Below are 22,406 nucleotides of genomic sequence, written 5' to 3'. Positions count from 1 at the left end.
TCATGTTGAATAAGTTTTGCACCATTTTCTCACAATTAAGTTGAAGTTTTCTGTGATTGTAGGGGTGATTTTGTCTCTTAAGATAATTTCAGTTCACAGTGAGAAGATCTGATTGTCAATCTAGGACTGCAAATAACAATTATTTTCATTGTAAATTAGATTTTTGGTCCATAAAATTTCAGAAAATAGTGAAAAATAGCAATCAGTCAAACCCAAAGATGATGCCCTCAAATGTCTTGTTTTGTCCACAACCCAAAGATATTCAGTTTACTGTCATAGAGGACTGAATAAATCAGGAAATATTCACATTTAAGATGAAATCAGAGAATTTCAGCATTTTGTTTTTTTGAGAAATACTCAGAGCACTTAATCAGCCATCAGTATAGTTGGCAATTAATGTAATAGTTGATAATCAATTGCTGCAGCTCTATGTCAAACAAAATTTCCTGTTTATGACTGAGGATCATGTGACTCTGGAGTCATTTTAGCCCACCTCAGATTATTTGTGAGAGTCATCCGTCATTATTATCTGGAGGAAAAAAATAACTAAAGTAATGCAATTTTATATTTATGCAACTGTGAATATCAAAATCCATTCCTCACTGGCGCTGAGATGAAGAGAGTGACATGTGAATGATGAAATATGAAGAGGGAGACTTTCATTACACAACTAATCCAGTTTAGAAAATGATTTTAGTGAATGAGGATCTAGCCACAAAGAAGAAGCCAGGAATAATAATTACATCCACAGTATAAAGCTTATATATCAAGTACTGATAGTAGAATGTGAAATCTCTCTAGAGGGGAGGTTGAAGAAATATTCACACTCTTTACTTGAGTAAAAATACTAATATCACACTGTAAAAATACTCCACTACAAGTAAAAGTATGTAAATAAAGTACTTATTCTGCAGTAAAATGTTCCCTTTTTTAAATTATCATATATAATGTTTTTGGAGTAATATTACTGCATGTACTAAGTGTATGTTGCATTTTGCTGCTGTAGATGTTTAAGCTTTTGCTCATTTTAATGACTTTACTGTTGGACAGTTTAATCTACATCATATTCTATAAAATCAAGAACCATGTATCTATAAAAAGTTAACTTTTCATCACGTCAAAACAAACAAAACAAAACAAAACAAAAAACAGTCCTGTTTTCAGTTTTGTGATACATTTTTCAGCTAATCCAAGAGCATTTTAAAAGAGTTTATTTAGTTTATGGAGTAGAACAATTTTCTCAACCCATTAACAAACACTTAATCCTAAAGTATTTCAGAGCTTTCATTGAACAGGATGGATATTAAATATTGTAATCTGAAAAGTAATCAGTTACTAAAGCTTTCAGACAAATGTAGTGGAATAAAAAGTACAACATTTTACTCTGAGTTGCAGTAAAGTATAAAGTTGCATAATACTCAAGTAAAGTATCTCAACTTTGTACTTAAGCAGTCTAAATTCCACCACTGCCCTATGACATATAAAGACTACACAATCAGCTTGGCTTCAAAAATTATCTATCTATCTATCTATCTATCTATCTATCTATCTATCTATCTATCTATCTATCTATCTATCTATCTATCTATCTATCCAATCACAAAATAATAACACACTTAATTATTTACACGAAATAAATAGCACTTTTTCCCGTTTGTCAGGCGTTTTATTATTTTACCGCGCTTCGTCTTCTTTGGTCCACACAGAGACCCTTAGTGCACGTGACGGTCAGCTGACTCCATGCGGAAGCTTTGAGGAAGCAGACAAACAGCAGCAAACTTCACCCAGAAAACTTGTGTTTTGCAGTTATCTGGGAGATTAATAATGGAGTCGACCCTCGAGCAACATCTGGATGATACGTAAGTTAACAGCAGACTGTTTTTGAGTTTGTAGTTTATCTGCTGGGACGTTAAAGAGGACTGATCGACCTGTTTATCTGTTGTTGACAGCATGAAAAACCCAGCAGTCGTCGGTGTGCTCTGTACGGATCAACAAGGACACAACCTGGGCTGTAAGAAAACACTGACTTGCTTCTTGTTGCTGAATATTTTCAGGAAAATGTCTCTCAAAATAAATCACAACAAACTGACCTTTTGCTGGGAGCGGAGATGTAATCTATTGTTACTACACATTATGCTGTCATTGTTTTAACCTCATCTACGACCACACCTCCCTACCGTGTCAGTCTTATTAATTTTAGGGTGGGTCAGGGCTCTTTTGGAGAGAGATAGCAGGTCAGCAGTATGTGCAACATAGAAGTGGTATAAACCATCTGAACGCCAAAGATTAATTTGAGCACTGCGCCGAGTTTTTTATTTATACATCTGTAATAAACATTGTTTTCTTTAGGGCTTATTCAAGATTTTAAAGTGTAGAGTGTATAAGGGTTTCAGACATTATGACTGAAGTAAATGATGGCCTTCCATTGCTTTATCATGTCTCGTATGCTGTTCCAACAATTTTTTCGGTTGATACCACTTATTACCCAGATATGGAGCAAAAATCCCTCCAAAATAACACATTAAGACATCAAAACCTTTAATAACTTAAAGTTACATGTTTGCAGTTTTCTCAGATGTTAAAGCACGTTCTCTAAACATCAAGTTCAATCATCACATAATTTTGCAGCACAACACTTGATTTGTCAAAAGACCGCCCTCGAAACCACAGCTGAAGCCATAAGTCAATTCATTGAAGTCTCAATCAGGAAGATAATGCTTGATAATATGATAATGAATTCAGTAATATTTTCTAAACAAATGGAATATATGAATACTTTCCGGTGTTCGTAAGCCTTCTGTGACAGTAAATTAAATATCTTATGGTTTTAAACTGTTGTTGAATAAGACAAGACATTTGATGATGCCACCAGGGACTCTGGAAACATTTTTCACAAATTCCTGACCTTCTGTACATCCACCTATTAATTTGATTAAGAAAATAATAGATGGAATATTTGGTAATATAAATAATTAGCAAATCAGTTAATGCATTTCTTAAAACAACTTGCACAAGCAACACTATGACATTGATATTATTTGAAAGCCAGCAACATCTTCAAATCCATAGTTTATCCCTCAGAAGTAAATATGTCAATGAAAATGTTGGTGCCATCAGAATGACAAGTTCTTGTGTCATGGTTAACAAACAAGACCAAAATCAGAATGATTTGCCATGTCAATATATCAACAACAGTATGCTCTGTTCATATGTCATGATGTACACATGGCTTAGGTTTTAATGACAGATTGAAAATGTACAATGCACCTTTTCTGTATGACATATTTCAATTTGAACAAAGTACAAAGTTACGCTTTACTGTGTGTGGGAGCATTGTTGCAAGAGATTGGAGAGGATCTACATTCACTTCTTTACTGTTTTTTTCAGTAATTTGGTGACAGGTCCACTGCAACACAGATAAAAAGACAAGACAGTTTTACAGCATTGAACAACACAAAGGGAAAAGTAGGTTACATGCTGTAAGATAATCCAAAAGATTGTTATCTCGCTGCATTGCCAGGGATCATGCAATGTACCAAAACAGCTGAGAAGAACTGTAACTTGGTAAGTCACTGAGCTGTGAAACAGGTCAGTTATACTACAGCTAAATCCAGTTACTCCTCCACCTCTTTTGGTTTTATTACAACTACTGTTCTGGACTGAATGTCTCAACAGGTTTATATTAAGTGTGTCTGTGTCGCAGCAAGTGCAAATATTCAGTCATGAACATTGAAGCTTCCTGTAAGCACGAAACACCATTGTGATCTGAAAAATGTACCAAAGCTACTGAGAAAAACTGAATATAGGTATCACAGAAGACACTAAACTAGTGTTTCCTTCTGTCATTTATCATTGAAACTTACATACAGTAACCCAGTAATAAAGTCAAATATCCTCTTAAACCAACTGACTAAACACCTGTCATAGAAACACCAGTTTAAACTTTCTATTCACTTGTCACTGTCAGTGTTCACCTTTCTAGTGTCCCTTGTTCACAGTAAACAACTTAGGCTATATGTAACACAAGAAGGGCACTCAGAGAGCGGAGACGTCAAATGTCCACTCTCCTATGATATGCAAATCTGTGTAAACTTCATGGTCAGTATTATTGCAAGTTCTTGTGAAGCATAAAGAACATGTTATGATTATACCAGTCCTCCCATAAAGCCACAGTTTCTGTTTGAAGTTTGATCAACGACATGCGTAGAATACCCCAGAGGATTACTGGTATCTGTGAATGTGGATTATGATTCGGAGTCATTGGATTGGTACAGTTGGTTATGTGTTGTCACTATTGAACTTACCATCTACTGGATGTCAAGGTGTATAGTATTTATTCCGCCAAGGCCCAACGAAATTTCTCGCAATGTTAACAAAAGTTAGAAATAATTTGTGTATTTGCCCTGTGATTCTGATACTCTCCTAAATTGAATGGGTTTTTCCTTGGCCCATGCTACAATCTTCCATCAAGATCAGTTGTTCTTCTGTAATCCTGCTGACAAACATACAAGTGGCACCAAAAACATAAGCTCTTTGGCAAAAGTAATAAATGTGAAACTGAAAATAGAAAAAAAAAACACAAATAAAAACATATGTTTAAATATTACTACTGGTAATATTTTTCTTTCTGGTATTTTGTAATCTGCTATTTGCTCTTAAAACAAAAAAAAACATCTTTTGGTATGATGAAACCTTCTGCTACCTGTCTCTGCTATGATGTCCTCAAAGATGGACTACAAGCAAAAACACAAACACATCATATACAGTAACTTTCACATCCTCCTCTCTGCATAGGTAGACCATTGTTCCTCTCTGGTTTCTGGTTAGCTAGCTACTAAACCTACTTTCACCTCCAGAAAATATATGTTTTTTTTATTAATAATGTTGTTGCAGGTTTTGGAATTGGATTGGAACTTAAAAAAGTGGACCATGCATCTCTTATGTAGCTTACAGGTGCAACTCACCAGTTATCATTTCTCAAACACATTTTTCATGCAGCTATCAAAGAAAGTTAATTGTATAACCAGGAAACAAGTGCAAAGGAGAAAATAATGACTACTAAATGCACAAAGTCAAGTTAAAGTTGTTCCACACCTGTTCCTAACCCTTAACTCAAAGGCAGTCATGCACAGAATAACAACCTTTAATAAAGTTTAACTTGACGTTGTGCTGCTCTCTCCTGCGTTAAGTATTCATTTTTTTCTCCTTTGCACTTGTTTCGTGGTTATTCAATTACTTTCTGTGACAGATGCATGAAAATCATTTCAGAAATGAAAAAAAGACAGGTTTCAGACTTCAAAGCTGGTATGAAGCCACTGAAAACATCTGTAAACTAAATTGAACAATCTACATTTTTTCTATTCTGATTCGGTCCTGATTCCTGAATTTGGATACCTACCAATAACAGATATAACACCTTCCACCTGTCAGCTTATTGGCTTTACACACATTACAAGTTTCTGTCTTGCCTTTCTCTGATTTGAGACTAAAATATCTCCAAACTTGCTGAGTTAGCCAGCTATTAATACTGTATCTCACTCAGTTGCAGACCGTCTCATGTTATGTTACAGAGGGTTCATAGTGTGGTAACACCTGTGAAAAATATGGCGACTACTGGATATTTTTGTAGAACTGTTTAATAGTACTTCATCAATTAATTTGTGCTAAAGCATTTTGGTTATAAATTGCATTACTACAGAAACTACAGATAATAATTCATAAAAACATCAGACTATAGTATCTAGATTGGTGTGTGGATTTGTGACCTCAGTCCAATATTCAGTAAGTGAATTATTAATTTATCAGCACCCGATTAAGATATGGGATGAGATGTTTTCCAACTCTAAACTAAATTTGCACGTGATACACTGACAAAAAAACAAGTGATCAAAGTTCTTTTATGACGATATGAGATCATTGAAACCTATTAAAGATTTATGTTGGAAAGGTCATGACCACAGTGAAAATGTTCCATTCGTCTCCTTGATCAAAATGATAAAATTAAAAACATCTTGATTTTTGTGTCAAGGGGTGTTTAGGTGTTAAATGTAGCTTTCCACATTGAAAATACACACCATGAAGTTTAGCGCTTAGCACTTTTGTGTTGTAATTCTTATAGTTTCTTTCTTCTTTTCATGTGATTTTATGTAGAACTGTAGCCAAGACATTCCCAGGGACAATAAAGTTTACTCCACTTTAAATATGATAGATAGATAGATGGATGCGCTTCAGTTACTTCAGGAGAAAGTTTCATTAGCTGTTGTTTTGAAGTTTTCTTCAGTGCTGCACAGTAACTCTCTTTTATATCTCACAATCACCAGGCCGTGGCTCCCTGTCTGATGAACACGGCGGTGTTGTGTCAGTTTTGGCCAAACAAGCTGCAGCTCTCACCAGAGACCCAACAGACTCACCGACTGTCTGCCTGGAGTCTGACTCGGGGTGAGCACTGACGCAACCTTTTGTCTTTTTTGCTTGACTGACTTACATCTCCTCATTTCTCCCCATCTCAGCGAATTTAAGGGGTCTGACTGTAGTTGTTTTGATTGATACTTGGGGAGAAAAATAAATCTAGGAAAAACTGTTGAAAGAGATCCAGAGTCAAAGACTTAAGGCTGTAGTTAAAGTCTTGGCAAAGGAGTTTATTTTCATTTGCGTGGCTGTGCTGCCACCTTCTGGACAAAACACGGTCTTGGTGCACGGATATCGGTGACCTGAACTGCCACCAGCTCTTACAATTATTATTAGAATGAAGTCATTTAAAATGTTAAATGTTACAGTGATTGTATTCACGCTGTAGATGAGCCGGCTGCATCGTTGTCACTCTGCTGCTTCCTAGGATTACGGTATTTGTCAGCAAGGTGTAAATCAATGACTTGATGATGGGAACATATCTTAAAGTTCAAAACAAAATGTGACTGGCCATTCATCATCCAATCCACAATCAACCTATAGGTCAAGTTATTTCGGTGTGTGTTTGAACTAAAGAAGAGTTTAAAGAACAAATTCTTTGAAGCAATACATTTATGCAGAAAATAAACAACTTTATTTGTGACAGGTGCCTGTGAAATTTACACAAAAAATAACTCAATTGCTGGTGTCCATGATTATTATACGGAAGAGTATAAGTGACAGGCACACAGGGAAAAATGAAGAGTATTCATAATAATAATAATAATAATGTATTTTGCATTTTGAGAATAAAGTTGAAATGAAAAAGTTGCAGGACGAAAGTCAAATGTCAAGAATAAAATGAAAATGCAGAGAATAAAGTTTAAATTTTGAGAATGAAGTGGAAGAGTGTGGTATTGATCAGTTGTACAATAACTAGTCAAACTGCATCGTATATGTAATATTGGAGGTAAAAGTTGATTTATCAGTGACAGGTCAGCCCACATACCATCCAGAGATACTCGTCAATGTTACATTTGTCTCTCATTTGTCTGTACAATGATTGTTTATCAGATGAATTTTGTTATAGTAAGTTTTGCCTTTGTTTGTTTTGTAGAAACATTCTGGTGAGGAGTCATGGGACCATCACAGTAGCAGTTCACAAGATAGCATCTTGAAGACAACATGGTCAACTGAGTTTTATTGTAATGAAATGTTCATGTAAAGACAAATATCTGAGAGAGATCTTCAGTTTGCAAGAGAAATCTGGAGTTGTGTTTTCTGTGCATTCAGATCTCATATTTAAACCAGAACATGTTTGCTAACTTTGCAATACTTAGAGGGTGATTCCTTTCTTTTATATACAGTACACATGCCGGTCTGCCAGCGATGCTATTTTATTGATGTCATGTGTAAATGGCTTGTTTGTGTCTTGTCTTTTTGTTGCGTATCCTTAAATCCAAAGCAGTCATGCAAAGAATAGCCTTTAATAAACTAAACTTGACTTTGGCTGCCCTCTTCTGTGTTAACTATTCATTATTTTCTCCTTTGCCCAGTGTTTTGTGGTTAAACAATTACTTTTCTTTGACAGCTGCATGAAAATCATCAAAGAAATGTTTAAAAAAAAACTGTTTTCAGACATTGTGATCAGTATTTAAAGCTCTGGGGTTAGGGTCAATATGTGTGCATTGTGTCTCGCACATATATCACCTCAGGGAGCATATAGGAGGCAGTTCTGCGCTGTGGATCAGGCGTAAGCTGGTTTTCATGCTTCAAGGCAATTTCACTCATGTTTGGATACGTGTAAAAATTCCTTGCAGGGGAGTTTGGTCAGAAAACCTTTTCGAGGTGCACAGAGACGTCATTATTTGTACCTGTATCTGTTCAACCAGCAAAATTATTTGCCTCAGTATCTGTATTCGGATAGAAGACCAGAGGTGGTTTATACCAGTAGTCACGTTTATTTACTAACCTAATATTCATTGGCAATGTAATTGTTGTGTCCACAAAGCATCAAAATCATTTAGTACCAGTATATAATTAATGTGAAAGACAGACTTTTCATTTCTTGCTTTTTTTTTTTAAGTTAACTAAATTTAATGAACTCTCTGAAGCCCACCACCACCTTCCCTTCAACTTTTTAAACTACGCTGAGGCAATGGAGCTGACATTAGATTCCTTTCAAATATTATAGATTATAACGTTACATACATACAAAACATGGGTCGCTGCATCACTTCCAAATGTTTTCGCTACTTTTGTTTACTGTTTGTGCTGATACACAGAACTGACATTTATATTTAGCTGGCTTGTGTCACACTGGCAGACTCAGGCTATCTGAGGGGCAGGGGTGAAAAAAATAAAACGGGCACCAGCTGTGTGTGGTGTTGCACTAGTGCCTCAGAAGTCATGATACATTTTGTCACGTTTTGTCCACTGGAATGGCACCATCGAGGGCACTCTATAATTCTGTCTTCAACACTGGGCAATTGGACAACATGAAGAAGGCATTTTATCATGTTTTGTCCACTCTAGATGGCACTTTGTTACATGCTGTCTAGTGGAAGGTCACTCTCGGGGGTACTTTATCTTGTTTTGTCCACTAGAAGGGAAACCCATGAGACATCAGAACCGAGTAGTAGCACACTTCAACATCAGACTTGTGAGAACTGAATATATCCTGGAAGAATTGCAGAAAAGAAACATGGTGTGGTGCAACTCTTCACAAGTGGATAAAAAAAAAAAATACAGCAGCAACACAGTAACCTCTTCAAACATTAAACAAAACACACCCTAAAAGTTATAAGGAAGCTGAAGAAACACAAGACTATTTTGTACACTTATTAACTCAAACCTTTTTTGCTTGCGGAAAAGAATGTGTCACGTGACTTTCTGATTGTTTTTCTAAAATATCTGTCATTCTTTTGAAAAACGACACCCATTCAAAGAAAATATTCAGTATTGATACTGATATCGATAAAACTGTGACAAAAAGGGTCGCTCATCCCTACTTCAGATAGAAGGAATATCTGTTTCCATCACATTATTTGCGCTTTCCTGAATAACACGTTCAGATTCGGGCGCATCCCCAGTTCACACATGGTATCCTCCTATCTGCGGTGCAGGTTGACAGTTGCAGTGCGTCTTGGTGGCGCACTGAGTAAAGTCTGCGGTGGCTCTGATGTTTTGCCCGCAGAGCTTTTTTTCTCCTCCTCCTCCTCCTCCTCCTCCTCCTCTCCCTCTCCCTCTGAGCTCTCGGATGAGGTTCAGTGCTACGTCTCAGTCACGTGTCTCTCCTCAGTGAAGGCTTTGCTCTCTGCGGCTCCTCAGCTCACATCCAGCAGAGATGTTTGGGGCTGAAATGTGAGATGCATCTCAGAGGGACTCGCTCATAGGGAAGCAAAGTTATGGCACGGTGGTCATCATCGGAGAAAAAGGTCCCACAGCACATTGTCTCTGCCAAAAAGTCGCTCACAGGTGACGCGCACGGCTTTCTGGGACGCACAACTCCGGAGCGAGAAAACCCCAAATTACGCGTCATATTCAACTAATTGAAAATTGGGACAGAAACGAGGCGAGGACTGAGGGAGATTTCAGGTATGAACTTTTTTTTTCTTTCCATAATTAACCATTTTTAAAATGAAAGTACTGAACAAAAACATATAAATTCGTTTTCTTTATTAATTAAATATTGCAACAAATCTTACCCCCCGAGAAATCAACCAGTTCTCCTCCAAACTTTGAGTTCTGTTGATGGTTTTGAAACTTTTTTCTTGACCCACACAGCGCAGGTTTGTGCCCCCTGTCTGACAGATGTCACCCAGATGACATCTTCCCGAAATTCACTCTCAAGTGTCAGAGCGCATCCGTTTAAATGACTCTCTTGCTCTTCTTGCCTTCTCTCTCTCCAGCAGCAGAGTTGAGTTGAGTGAGGGGCACGATGCAACAGGCCTGTGAAGTGAAGATAACAACTAGTTCACAGCTGCACACGGTAAGACCTCCCTATTTTCTCCACACAATAATGCGGTTTAGTGTACGTATGCTTGCGTCGACTATAAACCCAAAGCTTTGAGCTGAACACTCTGCTGCATTTACTACTTAATAATCTCAGCTCCTAAGGACTGATGACTGCTGCACTCGCCAGGTTATGATTTTGTGTTACCTAAATGCATGCAAAAGTGAAGAAAACTGAAATAAATAAAGAACACATCACAAGAGAAAATAGTGTTTGAGAGTTACTAAATGTTTTAGAGGATTTATTTAGAGCTCTTCACTTTTTCAGTGTTGTAGAGCCACAGAGAAAATTCAAATTCTTGCAAAAGAGCAGTTCAGCCAATGAAGCTACAGTATCAATGTGTAATCTGCACAAAAGCAGGTTATTGGCAGGCTTGGAACATGACTAAAATCCTGATAGTTTTTTCTTTGTAAGTAAATGAGTATCTTTTTGTAGCCTTTAGAGTCTGAACATGACTTCAGATCTCCAGTCACCATAGTGTGAGTACGCATCTTGTACAGGTTAAATTTGAGGACAATAATGCTGCAGAGGAAGCGGTGGTGGAAAGAATACTGGAAATCTGCATTCAAGTACACGTGCTGTTACATTATCTTTGTATTACTCAACTATAAGTACTGGTGTTATAACTGTCAATCAAATGGGATTTCTGTTTCTCCAAATCCTCCTTGTAAATTACTCCCAGCTATGGTCAGCGGTCGTGGTCACCTCTCCAAACCTGCTGCAGTGGGTTTTGCGAGCCTGTTTGCGATCAGATGGGCCTATTGGGTAGAAAACTGCTTATGAAAAGTTTGGATTTTAAATTAAAATTGTAGGCCTACTCACATGGCTCAACAGTCGGGATTGCTTACCTGTCTGGGGCAAGTAAAAAACAATGTCGGGTAATGAATTTTAGCAACTCACTCCCCAGACCAGGCCAGTGGTAAAAATAATTAAATCATTAAACTATTTTTGGTAATCAATGAATTGTTAAAGTGATTTTTCATGCAAAAACAGCAGAAAATCTGTTTTCAGCTTCTCACATATAGAAATTTATTTATCATCATATTAAACTGAATATTTTTTTTGCTTTTAGACTGACAAAGCAAGACGGTTAAAGACACCACCCTGAACTTTGATCAACTGGGATGGGCATTTTTGTATAGACATTGCAGCTCTGGCTGAAACATGACATTTACCTTTGTTGTCATTAAGTAAAAAATGACTCCAGGCAAGTAGATCTCTGACTCATTTACCCGCAGGTTAGGTGAAAATAAACTTTTCAATTGAGAATCCCGACACAGTAGCAAATAATGATTTCAAAAGTAACTAAGCAGATAACATATTGTAATGTATACTTAAGTAAGAGTAAAATTACAGATGTGAAAAAATACTCAGAAAAGTAGTACACAACCAATAACTTAATTACAGCAGTTTGAATCATTGTAACTCGTTGTTTCTGCCCCTGGGCCCTCCCAGGTGTATCATTTTACAGAGTATTGCTCTGCAGTCATAGTATATACTGTACTGTATCCTGTATATAATGGATCTGTTACAGTGATGTCAGCAGATATTCTCAATATATTCCCCTTTTTTTTAGACTTTCACACACTGCAGACCTGCCTGTTTTTTGCAGTGTTGGAGTGAAATTTGTAACTATTTTGGAAGCAGTTGACCCAGTTTTTTACAAGTGGCCGGCTCTACCTTGAAGCTGATTTACTTGTCTTAACCCTAAGCCATTTTAAATGGCCCATTATCTGCTATTGCGGCTGTGGTCGTTTACCCAAAGATGTGCGTGTGCAGAGTTTTTTAGGTGTCAGCTCTCGTCCTAAAAGATTTAGTGAGCTGTCCATCTGTGTCTGTGCTCACGTGGTGTCAGTGAGTGCACTTGTCAGTCATAACACAGATTCTTGTGTCAGTTTGACTACAATGGTTTCCGTGACACTGCACAGTGCCCACAAAACTAAAACAGAATGTGCATTAACAGGACAAAGCTGTTGACCTTCTAAATCTGTAGAAGCTGTTGGATAGGTTTCTCAAAGCACAGCTGTGGATGAAACGGGAGGGGTTCTCCTAATTCCTGCAGGTGTGGACGCTTTCCTCCTCAGCGAGGGTGTGGGGAGAGCTCAGAAGTCAGAGACAGAGGACCATCTGGCGGACTTGATTTGTGGAGAAAGCTGAATGCATTATTCTTCTCAGTGCCACACAGAGGGGTGTAGTGGAGGGTAAACCCAAGTAAACTCAGTTTAATACCTCTTTGAAATGAGGCTGAGTTTCAGATAAACTGTATCAATCATTGAAGGAAATATACAGTTTACTCACCTCTTTATATACCACCCCTGATGCTGCACATATGTTAAGCTAGAGTGAAGCCCGGAGCACTATTGCCACATCCAAGTTCTTGGGCCACATTCTTTGAAGCATGCATTCATTGACCAAATATGTAAACCACTCACTCACTTGTAAATACCTCATCAAATATCACAGTATCTTTCTAAAATAAAAAAAAAGGCAATGGGAAAAAGAGTAAGTCACACATAAACATGTTGATAATTAAAGAATGATGAAGGTTGAGCTCGTGTACAGAGCATTATTTTGGCAATTTAACAGCAGTTTTTTGTTTTTAGCCAAGTCAGTCAGTCCACCACTTTTGTTTGAAATATCTCCACAACTATTCAGTTGATTGCTGGAGAATTTTGAACGGACATTTCTAGGGCTGGGTATCAGTACTTTATACATTTAAGGTATTGAATGAAATAACTTAGTACCAAGTCGTGTTGAAACTTCTCCAGTCAGACGATACTTTCATTCAATCCTTTTTGTATCCAGATCTAGAAAAAAAGGACTGTTTGCATGGTTTTGTTCTAGTCACTGCAAGCATTCTTCAGTTTAATCCAGCATGTGATTGGCCCAACACTATAGCAGCTACAATCTATACGGTCTGTGGTGTATGGCTGCACGCCTGTGGCATCTCATTAAAATAAACAGATAAGAACAGAAGGATTATTTAGGAAGTAGAAAAAAGGGTATGAGAATTCTATTGGTATCTGGATCATTTGAATGGTACTAGTACTGGTACCATAATTATTCATTTATTCATGCATTTTCTGTAACCGCTCATTCCTGAGGGGTTGCGGGGGGCTGGAGCCTATCCCAGCTGACACTGGGCGAGAGGCGGGGTACACCCTGGACAAGTCGCCAGTTCATCGCAGGGCTAACATATAGAGACAGATAACCACTTACACTCACATTTACGTGCAATTTAGGGTCACCAATTAACCTAGCATGCATGTCTTTGGACTGTGGGAGGAAGCCAGAGAACCCGGAGAGAACCCACGCAGACACAGAACATGCAAACTCCGCACAGAAAGGTCCTGCTCCAGCCAGCTGGGGGATTCAAACTCAGGACCTTCTTGCTGTGAGGCGGCAGTGCTAACCACTGCACCACCTTTGAAATATCTCAACATCTACGCTCAAGGCTCCCTGACAGTGAATCTTAATAACTTTGGTGATTCTCTAACTTGTCTGCTAGCGCCGCCCCAAGGTTGAACTTTGAGAATAAAAGTGAAATGTCTCAACAATTACTGGGTAGGTTGAATATTGTCAATACAGAATCTTTCTCTCCACTAACTACATTGTTGTTTGGAGAGTTGGTACTTATGCCTCTGCTTTCAGGTTTCAAAGGTCATTTTTATCTCCGTTATTTACCCACATGTTCTTGTGCCATTTGTTCCTTCGTTTAAAATCGTCCACTTCTTCTTGCAGGTGTAACTCTACTCTTGATGCAGCCATAGTTACAAGTGTCCTTTGACCAACCTGAGAATGACACTCAGAGAATAGGACTCCTGAGTTTAACCGTCACCTCCAGAGCCTTCAGGCATACAACCAAATCAGCATAAGAGGTAACACAATGCTAATGGTTAATCTGAATTCTTGTCCCACAGGTTACCTATGTGTTTAATTCCTTTCCTGCATGTTTATTTTGGTGTGTAACTACCAATCTTAATTTGCCCCCAGCATTTTATTACTTAATAGCCTGGAGAAATACTGCACTGTGCGGCTTACTCACCTAATTCTGTGGTGTTTTGGTAATCCTTTGTGAAATTATGCAACTTTAAGGAATAGTTCACCTAAAAAATAATTTTTCATGAGATGCTCACATCCAGTTTGTCTCCTTCAAGAAAACAGAATCTAATTTATCTTTTGACCAATAAATAAGCCTGAAGCAGCAGATCAGCTGTCTGAAATGGAGTTATGCTGCATAAGTAGTTAGTCGAGGTTTTAATTGATGGTTTTGTTAATGGTTTTGCTGTTAATAAAACGTTGGTCTTTGTAATGGTCATTACTCTGTCCAAAGTGGGGCTCACGGTCCAAAGTTCATTTACCAAAGGGCTCAATTTTGCCCGTAAGTTAAAAAATCTATCGAATGTGAATCACAATTTATGCCATTTTTGGTAAATAGACTCGAGAAGCTCAGGCAGGCTGCAGGGACACTACAGGAGCACAAGGCAAGTGCCAAATTATAATTTGACAATGACAAGCAATGTACGCTGTAAGTTGATCAGCTGTTTAAAACTTTCAATTTGTCTGTCAACATAATGTTAAGACTGTTATCTTGAAAAGAAAAGCCCACTGCTCTGAAAATACACACTCTAGAGTTCAGTGACTGCCTGTCTTTTGCCTACCAGACCATTAGAAACTTCTACACCTAAAAGATTATTAATAGTTTCTTATGACTCATAAACAGACACTTACTCATTCGGGATATATTTGGCATTCTTATGAACTTATTTTAATGTGAAACAAGCAAACAATAATCAAAAGTTATGGGCTGTAATAGAAATTTCAAAGGACACAGCGGCTGTAGCATTGATGTCACATGACAGAGGTTAGATGTCTCTGTTGATGTCTACCTGCAGGCAAAAATCCAATGTCAAAGATGGGGGACAACACTGACAACCCTGTGCTGTGCAGAAGAACAATCTGAAGTTCAGCTGAAGTTACCGTGAGGCTTCAGCAACCTGAATTAGTCAAAGCAAGTGAATATCTTTCAAAGGCATTGTCTTATTAGTGTGATATTTTTAGTCCTGTGCCTCTCTGGGACTTGTACCCTTGTTCAGTTGCAGAAGAGGGATAGTAGGCTGAAACTTTGGAAGATAGCCACTTGATTTTTCTGACTGAGACTACAGAGGCCTCATGTTAAATTCAGTTGAGTTTAAATACATTTTTGCACAAAACAAGGCCTGTGGATTATCTCTGTAATCTCTTCTAATATTAACAAGAAAATGTATCAAATTGAGCTTTAATTAGCAACTGTCTAGGTAAATCAGAAATATTGTCCAGGAGCCTGATCTGCTCCAAGATACGGTGTGATATGGTGTGACAGATAAGTCTTCTCTGCAGAATTAATTGAACTAAAGTGAAACCATCCTCTGTGTTCATATCCAGGGCAACCTGTAGCAGCAAGACTGTGTGTTCGGACAAACTTGGAATAACATCAACCCAAATGATATCACAAATGAATTATTTCAAAGCACTACATAAAATTTGGTATTTTTTACGATTTGGTGCCAACAGGTTCAGAGTGCAATTCACTGATACACCTCTGTCATAAATATGAACAGCGTATTTGATATAATACTTCTGATTAAAAAGTAGATTCAAAATTCAAATATTTAATTCCATTTCACATTAATTAGTTCATATTAATGCTGAATGTTGTATGATGTAAGAAATCATTAATAATCTTTTAGAAGGAATAGATATTGATATTTTTTATGCCATACTTTAATTGTAAAATATGATAATGGAATCTGGAAAGACAGGCAGTAACTGAACTCCAACTCCAGAGTGTGTATTTTCAGAGCAGTCTGCTTTTGTTTTCAGGATAACAGGCTTAGCTTTTCACTGACAGATAACTGACAGTTATAACCGGCCAATCAACTGTATAGGACTTGCCGTCACTTGTTGTCAACAGATCACAATGTTCCACTCATCTTGTGCTCCTGCAGTGTTTCTGGAGCCTGTCTGAGTTAACCTACATTTGGAGAGGAGGGTGCAGGGGGAAACAACTTTCTTCAACCACTGACTGTACATTTCATAGGATTACAACCTTTTTAATATACTGTCTGTGGCTCCAATTCACTATTTAGGCTGCAGTACTCATTTTTGGATGCGCAGTACATATTGCTCCTTTTATACTGGTGTCACAGACTGGAAGTCTTCTGGTTGTGTAGCCTCTGCTTGACATGATTGCGTTTTTTTAATGTTGAATTTGAGCATTGTGGCTGCAGACTTCTCTGCTCTCTGACCTACTTGCTTTCATGTGGCTGTCCCTCTCTCTCTCCCTTCCACTTTATAGTTGTGAGTGCCACTCCTTTGTTTTTAAGAGGGATCTTTTCAGTCCTGGACTGTACAGGTGTGTGGGTTGGCTTTGGACTGAAATTCAAAACAACGATTACAAACTAACATTTCAACTCCAGGCCTGTGTTTTCAATAATCACAACATTCAACATTCACATTCCTTGAGTTTAAATTCATAATCACTCCTTTATACACGTGAATATAATGTCTTTGTTCAACAAAACTAATGATTGGGTGTGCAGAGGCAATACACTTGTCATGGTGCGTTTCAAGCGGTAATCGTGCTTTCCAACAAACACAATGGAGAGTTTTCGCAGGTGAAGCCTGTGAGGGATCATGTATTTGGTAACTCCTGCTGAAGGTCGTGGCAGGAGAGGTTGGGGTCTGGAGGACGGGTAGCATGAACCTCTGCACTCCTTATATGATTTCAGTGAGGGTCAGTGCTGGCAGGGGAAAGGAAGCTGATGTTTCCGTCCAAATCACTCACCCACTTCTCCCTATGCTGTAAAATAGACGATGGTTGTTATGTTCGTTCTGTTTTGTGTAGCTTTTTTCCAGCGTCTGACTCCAGCTTCATATTGAACAGACAATTACGCGAGTGATGTCAATTTTCTCGTGTTATTTGCAACCAAACAGCATATAAGTGTATTTCCCCAAATACTGAAGAATTCTTACTTTTTTTTGTAAAGGTGTAGTAAACGGTTCTGGAGAGAGAAAGTTGATTGTTGAGTCTCATTGTCAGGATGAAACAGTCACCTGTTTGATGTTTAAACCATGATTATGTTTCAGACAGTTAATATTACTGTATCAAATTTTAATTATTGTGATAATTGGATTGCTGTGCTTTGGAAAAACTATAAAAAAGCTACATACTGTCCACCATCAACCAAAGGTAGCAGTCGTGTGGCAGACCCAGGCACAGCTGCAACCATTTTTATTTTCAGTCAGTGAAAACATTGCAAAGGACATGATGTCATTTTATATAGTTGAGACATTTTAAATAATTTCAGTGTGTTTATCAATACTTTTTGAACATTTCCCACACATTTTAACAATACTGATAACTGATAATTTTGGTATTTCTATTTTCTCAATCTGAGGTCATGAAATATCAACACTTTGGTTGGTATTTAACAGCATGTATCACAACACTTAACAAAACAGTGAGACTCAACAATCAGCTGCCTCTTTCTATAATCACCTATTCCATCTTTAAAGGTTCCCTGTGTAGGTTTTTACCTGGTATTTCTGCGGACCAGTTTTTCATGTGTTGGTCATCATTTTATTCTGACATGCATGCACATGGGTGATGGGATACACATTCCTGCCAGTGATTTCACACTATTCCATCAACAGTTGGCGGCAACAGGCCAAGATTTGCTGCAGTATGCCAACAAAGGCAGGGAAGCGGAAGACTACAGGCTAGTAAACATGAATGTAAACACTGCTGGGTTTAAAATACTTAAAAAATTGCCTCTGAAAGTGTTTTATAAGGAAGGAAATGCCCTCGACATATTTGTGAGAGGTCAAGGATGCACACAATGTGTGTTGGTGAGTAATGAATGTTAACAGAAACTTTGATTTGTTTACAAGAAAACTCCCCAGGGCCCCTTTAAGACTTCTGTTTCCCCACAGACTCATAAATCAGGTGTTCATAAGGTGCAGGTGAAACGATCTGTAGACAGTAAATCATTGGCTGTTGTGAGGCTTGTCCACAGGAAAACTGGACACACAGTGTAAAAGTCTGAGAGAGGATCTCCTGGTGGAAGCGTGCAGTAACATGGTGTTAATACCAACACACTACAAAGCGCTGAGCTCCAATCCCCCATCGTTCCAAACCCTCAGACCCCCGGCACTTTCACAAACATGCACTCAAGCACACTCTGAGGACAACTTGTGAACAGCACATGGGGAGACATACTTTCCTCGCAGTACACTGGCCCAATTCATTCCCCTTTTAATCCGCTCTGTGCTCTCTGCCTAATTTGGTCTCTGCTTCTTATACACAAGTTAGACTGAGTGAGTGATGCAGGCTACAAACCATGGATGATAAACACAAGTTCACTACACCCTCTCCTTCTACCTCCTCCTTAAAGGTCTCCAGCATCTGCTGCTAGATTATATTTCATGCTCTACATGTGATTGCCATGGAAGAAGAGCAGGTTTTACCAGGCATTCAAACATATTTTGTTTTTTGTTTTTTGATGGTCCTGGTTGCACATGTACTGCCTGGTATGTGAGTTTGCATGCTCTCCCATTTAAATTTTATCTGTATGGGTGTTAGGGATTACCAGGTTCACAATAAACCACAGTCAAATTACTGATGATTAGTATTACCATTTCAAAATTTAAAAAAGAAGTAAGATCCCTTCCACCTCCTGTTCAAGCCCATACAATGACAACAAATTCAAGCATGATCTCCTGGCAGGTTCAAGTTCACTATTGAGTATTTTCCTGTCAGTTTGTCAGCCAACAATGATACACTATGTTAGGAATTATAGCATGTCATTACTTTGTTTTGTAAAACATTACACAGCATTGCTGTCATACATTCCACACACAGTTTAGATAGATAACAGAATAAGTAATAGATAATATGAGATGGAAAGACGGGTTAATTAGTTTAACACCATGCACGTATTTTGCAAACTCCCATTTGATAAAGCAGCTCATTTCTCAGATACGTGTGGTCCATCTTTTTCTAGTCAATATTTGACCTGATGTACGTCAGTTACATAGCTGCATCCTGCAAGTACACTTGATCACTTCTGGTATATATCTGCACTCAGGTTTAGCTGATCAAGGTTTGACAGCCATGTGGGTTTGTTACTAGGGCTGCATAATATGATATATAAAAAAAAAGTCAGTGTTTTCAAACATTGTGATTATTTTGACAGATATAACTTTTGCAATATGATTAACGATTAGTGTGAATGATCAGTTTTGCGTCATAATTTTCATTTTCATTGAAAAACCTATTAAAGTCATTATGATGTGGCATTTGTTGGGGTCTGCACCAAACATGTTTTTAGAATCTGGAGAACCAGATTTGTAGATAAGCATATCTCTGCAGCCATGCAGTACTTCTTTGTAATACTTTTTTGTCATACATTTTTCCTTGATCAAAAATCCTGAGCCTGGCTATTGCACTTGTCCATATTTCAATTTTAATAATATTTTGATTTATTGTGCAGCACTAAATGAGACATTTGCATTTGTGATCATTTAAAATGTTAATTTCTACTAAAATCTAAAAGCAAAGTGGGGAGTTTGGCTTGAGTATGACTAATCTTAAACTCTGATACATTATTTAAGATAAATGGCGTGTATTTTTTTGCTGAATCAGCATACTTTCATCAGCACACAGAGGTCAGTTCATCTTTGGACTGTTACTCTGGCTGATTTCAGAGCTCAGCTCCACAGAAGACACTTAGGAAAATAAGACAAGAGCAAAGTGTTAGCATGGAAGTGTGATAAAATGTGCCTGAGGGATTATTAATCAGATTTAAATGCAACTGAACCTGCCTGTATGAGAAGCAAAACTATCAAATGATGATAAATTTCTGCCAAGTCCACTGATTTACAGTATTTCATTCTTAAATATCAAAGTGTTCAGCAACTCTGAACAATATTTTGGAGTTAGAAATGAAATGTATCAGTCAAGTAGAGCACAGAGAAGCATGGCAGCCACCATGAAGGTTGATGCACAAGAATTTTGTATGTACAGTAAATAGCTGAGTTTACTTATTGCCATCTCTGGTGCTATTAAAGGCATCAAACTCCTTTATTCAGGCTCTGCTGCTGTCTGCCCTTCTGATTAATCTCTGACCCCAACACCACCTTCACATCCAGCTGTGGACTCTCATTGGTTCCCTGTTGAAAGCTGCAAAAGTGTAATTTATTTACCTGTTATTTATATATTTACTCTAGTCAAATTCTTAATATTGATTAGTGTTTTTCTGGAAGTCATGCTTCATCAGAAATGAAGTCTTTGTTCTGTTTGTGTATTTTTGGCACAGTTGGAGCTCATGCTTAAACACACAAAGTCCTGTATGTTTCTTTATAACATGGCCCATTAAGTATCTGCTGACACAAGCCAAAGTCTTGCAGGAAGATCCATGTTCCAAGAAAGCTTCACAGTAATTCAAGGTTACGCGCTGGCTGGTGGGGCGCCAAGTCAAACTGTAGTACAGTTTGGTCACAACAACACAGGCATGTACAGGCCGTTCCTGATTCCCCTCACATCAGGAGCACAGGTTCATTTCACAAAGCTGCAGTCTCATGGCTTAAGTCTTAACTTCAGAAGTTACACATACACCATAACGAATCAACACACGTGTGCACACACATGCACACCAGAACATTATGTGCCCCACACATGATGTTTAGTCATAAAAACATTTAAAACAGGGACCCACTCTTTACATTATCACTCCATTGTGTTACACATAGTCAAAAACTCCACATGGTATCTTTTTAATCAGGATTTTTAAAAGTTTAGAAAAAAAAAATAGTTGCTACATTTCTGCTGGAGAGACCTTTGCCATGAATGCACTTAATACAGATTTTTACAAGAACATATGTACATGACAGACAGAGACAGAGACAGGGAAAGTGCTGCTGTGACCGCATGTAGCTTCAAGTCCTTGTATGCAAAATAATCAAAGCTGGCAGTTTCTTTTTAGCATCACTGGGCAAAAATTCCATAAATAACCTTTCAGCATAGTGTAATTCTAGTGTTATGAGAGAAAACTAGAAAACTAGACTTCTGCTCCTCTTCTTGGCTCTGTTTTCAGGCTCTAGAAAATGCTGTATGACTTAGGCCAATCATAGGTCAGTAAGATAGTTGATTTAAGCTAATTGCTAAGTTATTAAATGCTTACATTTTGGGAATGAGCCACCAGTCCAAGCTGTCTGTAATTTGACGACCTGGGAATAAGACTTTGCACTTAACTTTCACCAGAATTGTTTACTGCACCTTTAAAGCTGCAGTAGGTAGAAAGCCTGAAAACAGTTGATTTTTGAGTCTCATCTGACTAATATTTCGTTTTCTGTGTCCCGAGCCCCTCACAGATGCACAGATCGACAGACAATTGTTTGTAATAAAACAGACACCTGACAGTAAAAAATCACCAAATGAGGAGATTAAACTAAATTTAAAAACTCCAGAAGCGCCAGTCTGCTGCAGACCCTCCTCTGAAGAGCTCCTCGGCTCTGAGCAGCTGTCTGTCAGCTCTGTGTCTCAACTCCATCTGGTCCTCTCGGCACTCAGTGAATCTTCGCGATACACTGAATTAACATAACTGAAAGTGAACTCAAAAGTAACCGATTGAGCTGACAAACTCCTGGATTGAGCATGTTGCTGATTGGGCTCTTTTCTCTTTATTATAATGCCGTATAGCGACTTTTCCTGCAGTTGTTTCCGTCATTGATTCAGAGTCTCACTGAAGGAACAAGCACGTGCAGCTGCACTTGTAGGAGGAGTCCCCCACGTCCTAAAAGACCTGTATTGGTTTAAGTCTACCGTCACGGGGCAGATTCTCTAAATCCTGAAAACAGGGCCATGGACGAGGTGCAGAAATCTAGCTCTCTCTCAGAAGACCTGATTTACAATATGCTGAAAGGTTTTTATGAAATTATCTCTCATTTATACCAAAACAATGTT

General features: G+C 38.1%; 2 protein-coding genes across 2 annotated transcripts in view; both read left to right on the top strand.

Annotated features, from left to right (window-relative positions):
- The first annotated feature begins 1,702 nt into the window (after positions 1 to 1,702).
- lamtor5 (late endosomal/lysosomal adaptor, MAPK and MTOR activator 5) lies at positions 1,703 to 7,896 on the top strand. The gene is made up of 4 exons (XM_084721206.1): positions 1,703 to 1,859; positions 1,950 to 2,011; positions 6,321 to 6,438; positions 7,505 to 7,896. The coding sequence occupies exons 1-4, from the start codon at positions 1,825 to 1,827 to the stop codon at positions 7,563 to 7,565; spliced, it is 276 nt and encodes a 91-aa protein (XP_084577332.1). The 5' UTR covers positions 1,703 to 1,824; the 3' UTR covers positions 7,566 to 7,896.
- Positions 7,897 to 9,699: 1,803 nt separating this feature from the next.
- The window catches only part of slc16a4 (solute carrier family 16 member 4), a 33,411-nt gene continuing 20,704 nt past the window's right edge, over positions 9,700 to 22,406 (top strand). The window contains exons 1-3 of the mRNA XM_084721205.1: positions 9,700 to 9,984; positions 10,299 to 10,378; positions 14,144 to 14,280. The gene's annotated coding sequence lies outside the window, so the exon portion shown is untranslated. The remainder of the gene's footprint in view (positions 9,985 to 10,298; positions 10,379 to 14,143; positions 14,281 to 22,406) is intronic.

Source organism: Lutjanus erythropterus, chromosome 6 (assembly GCF_056507025.1).
Source record: "Lutjanus erythropterus isolate fLutEry1 chromosome 6, fLutEry1.hap2, whole genome shotgun sequence".
NCBI classification, from domain to species: Eukaryota; Metazoa; Chordata; class Actinopteri; order Lutjaniformes; family Lutjanidae; genus Lutjanus; species Lutjanus erythropterus.
This window is presented reverse-complemented; position numbering and strand designations above follow the sequence as displayed.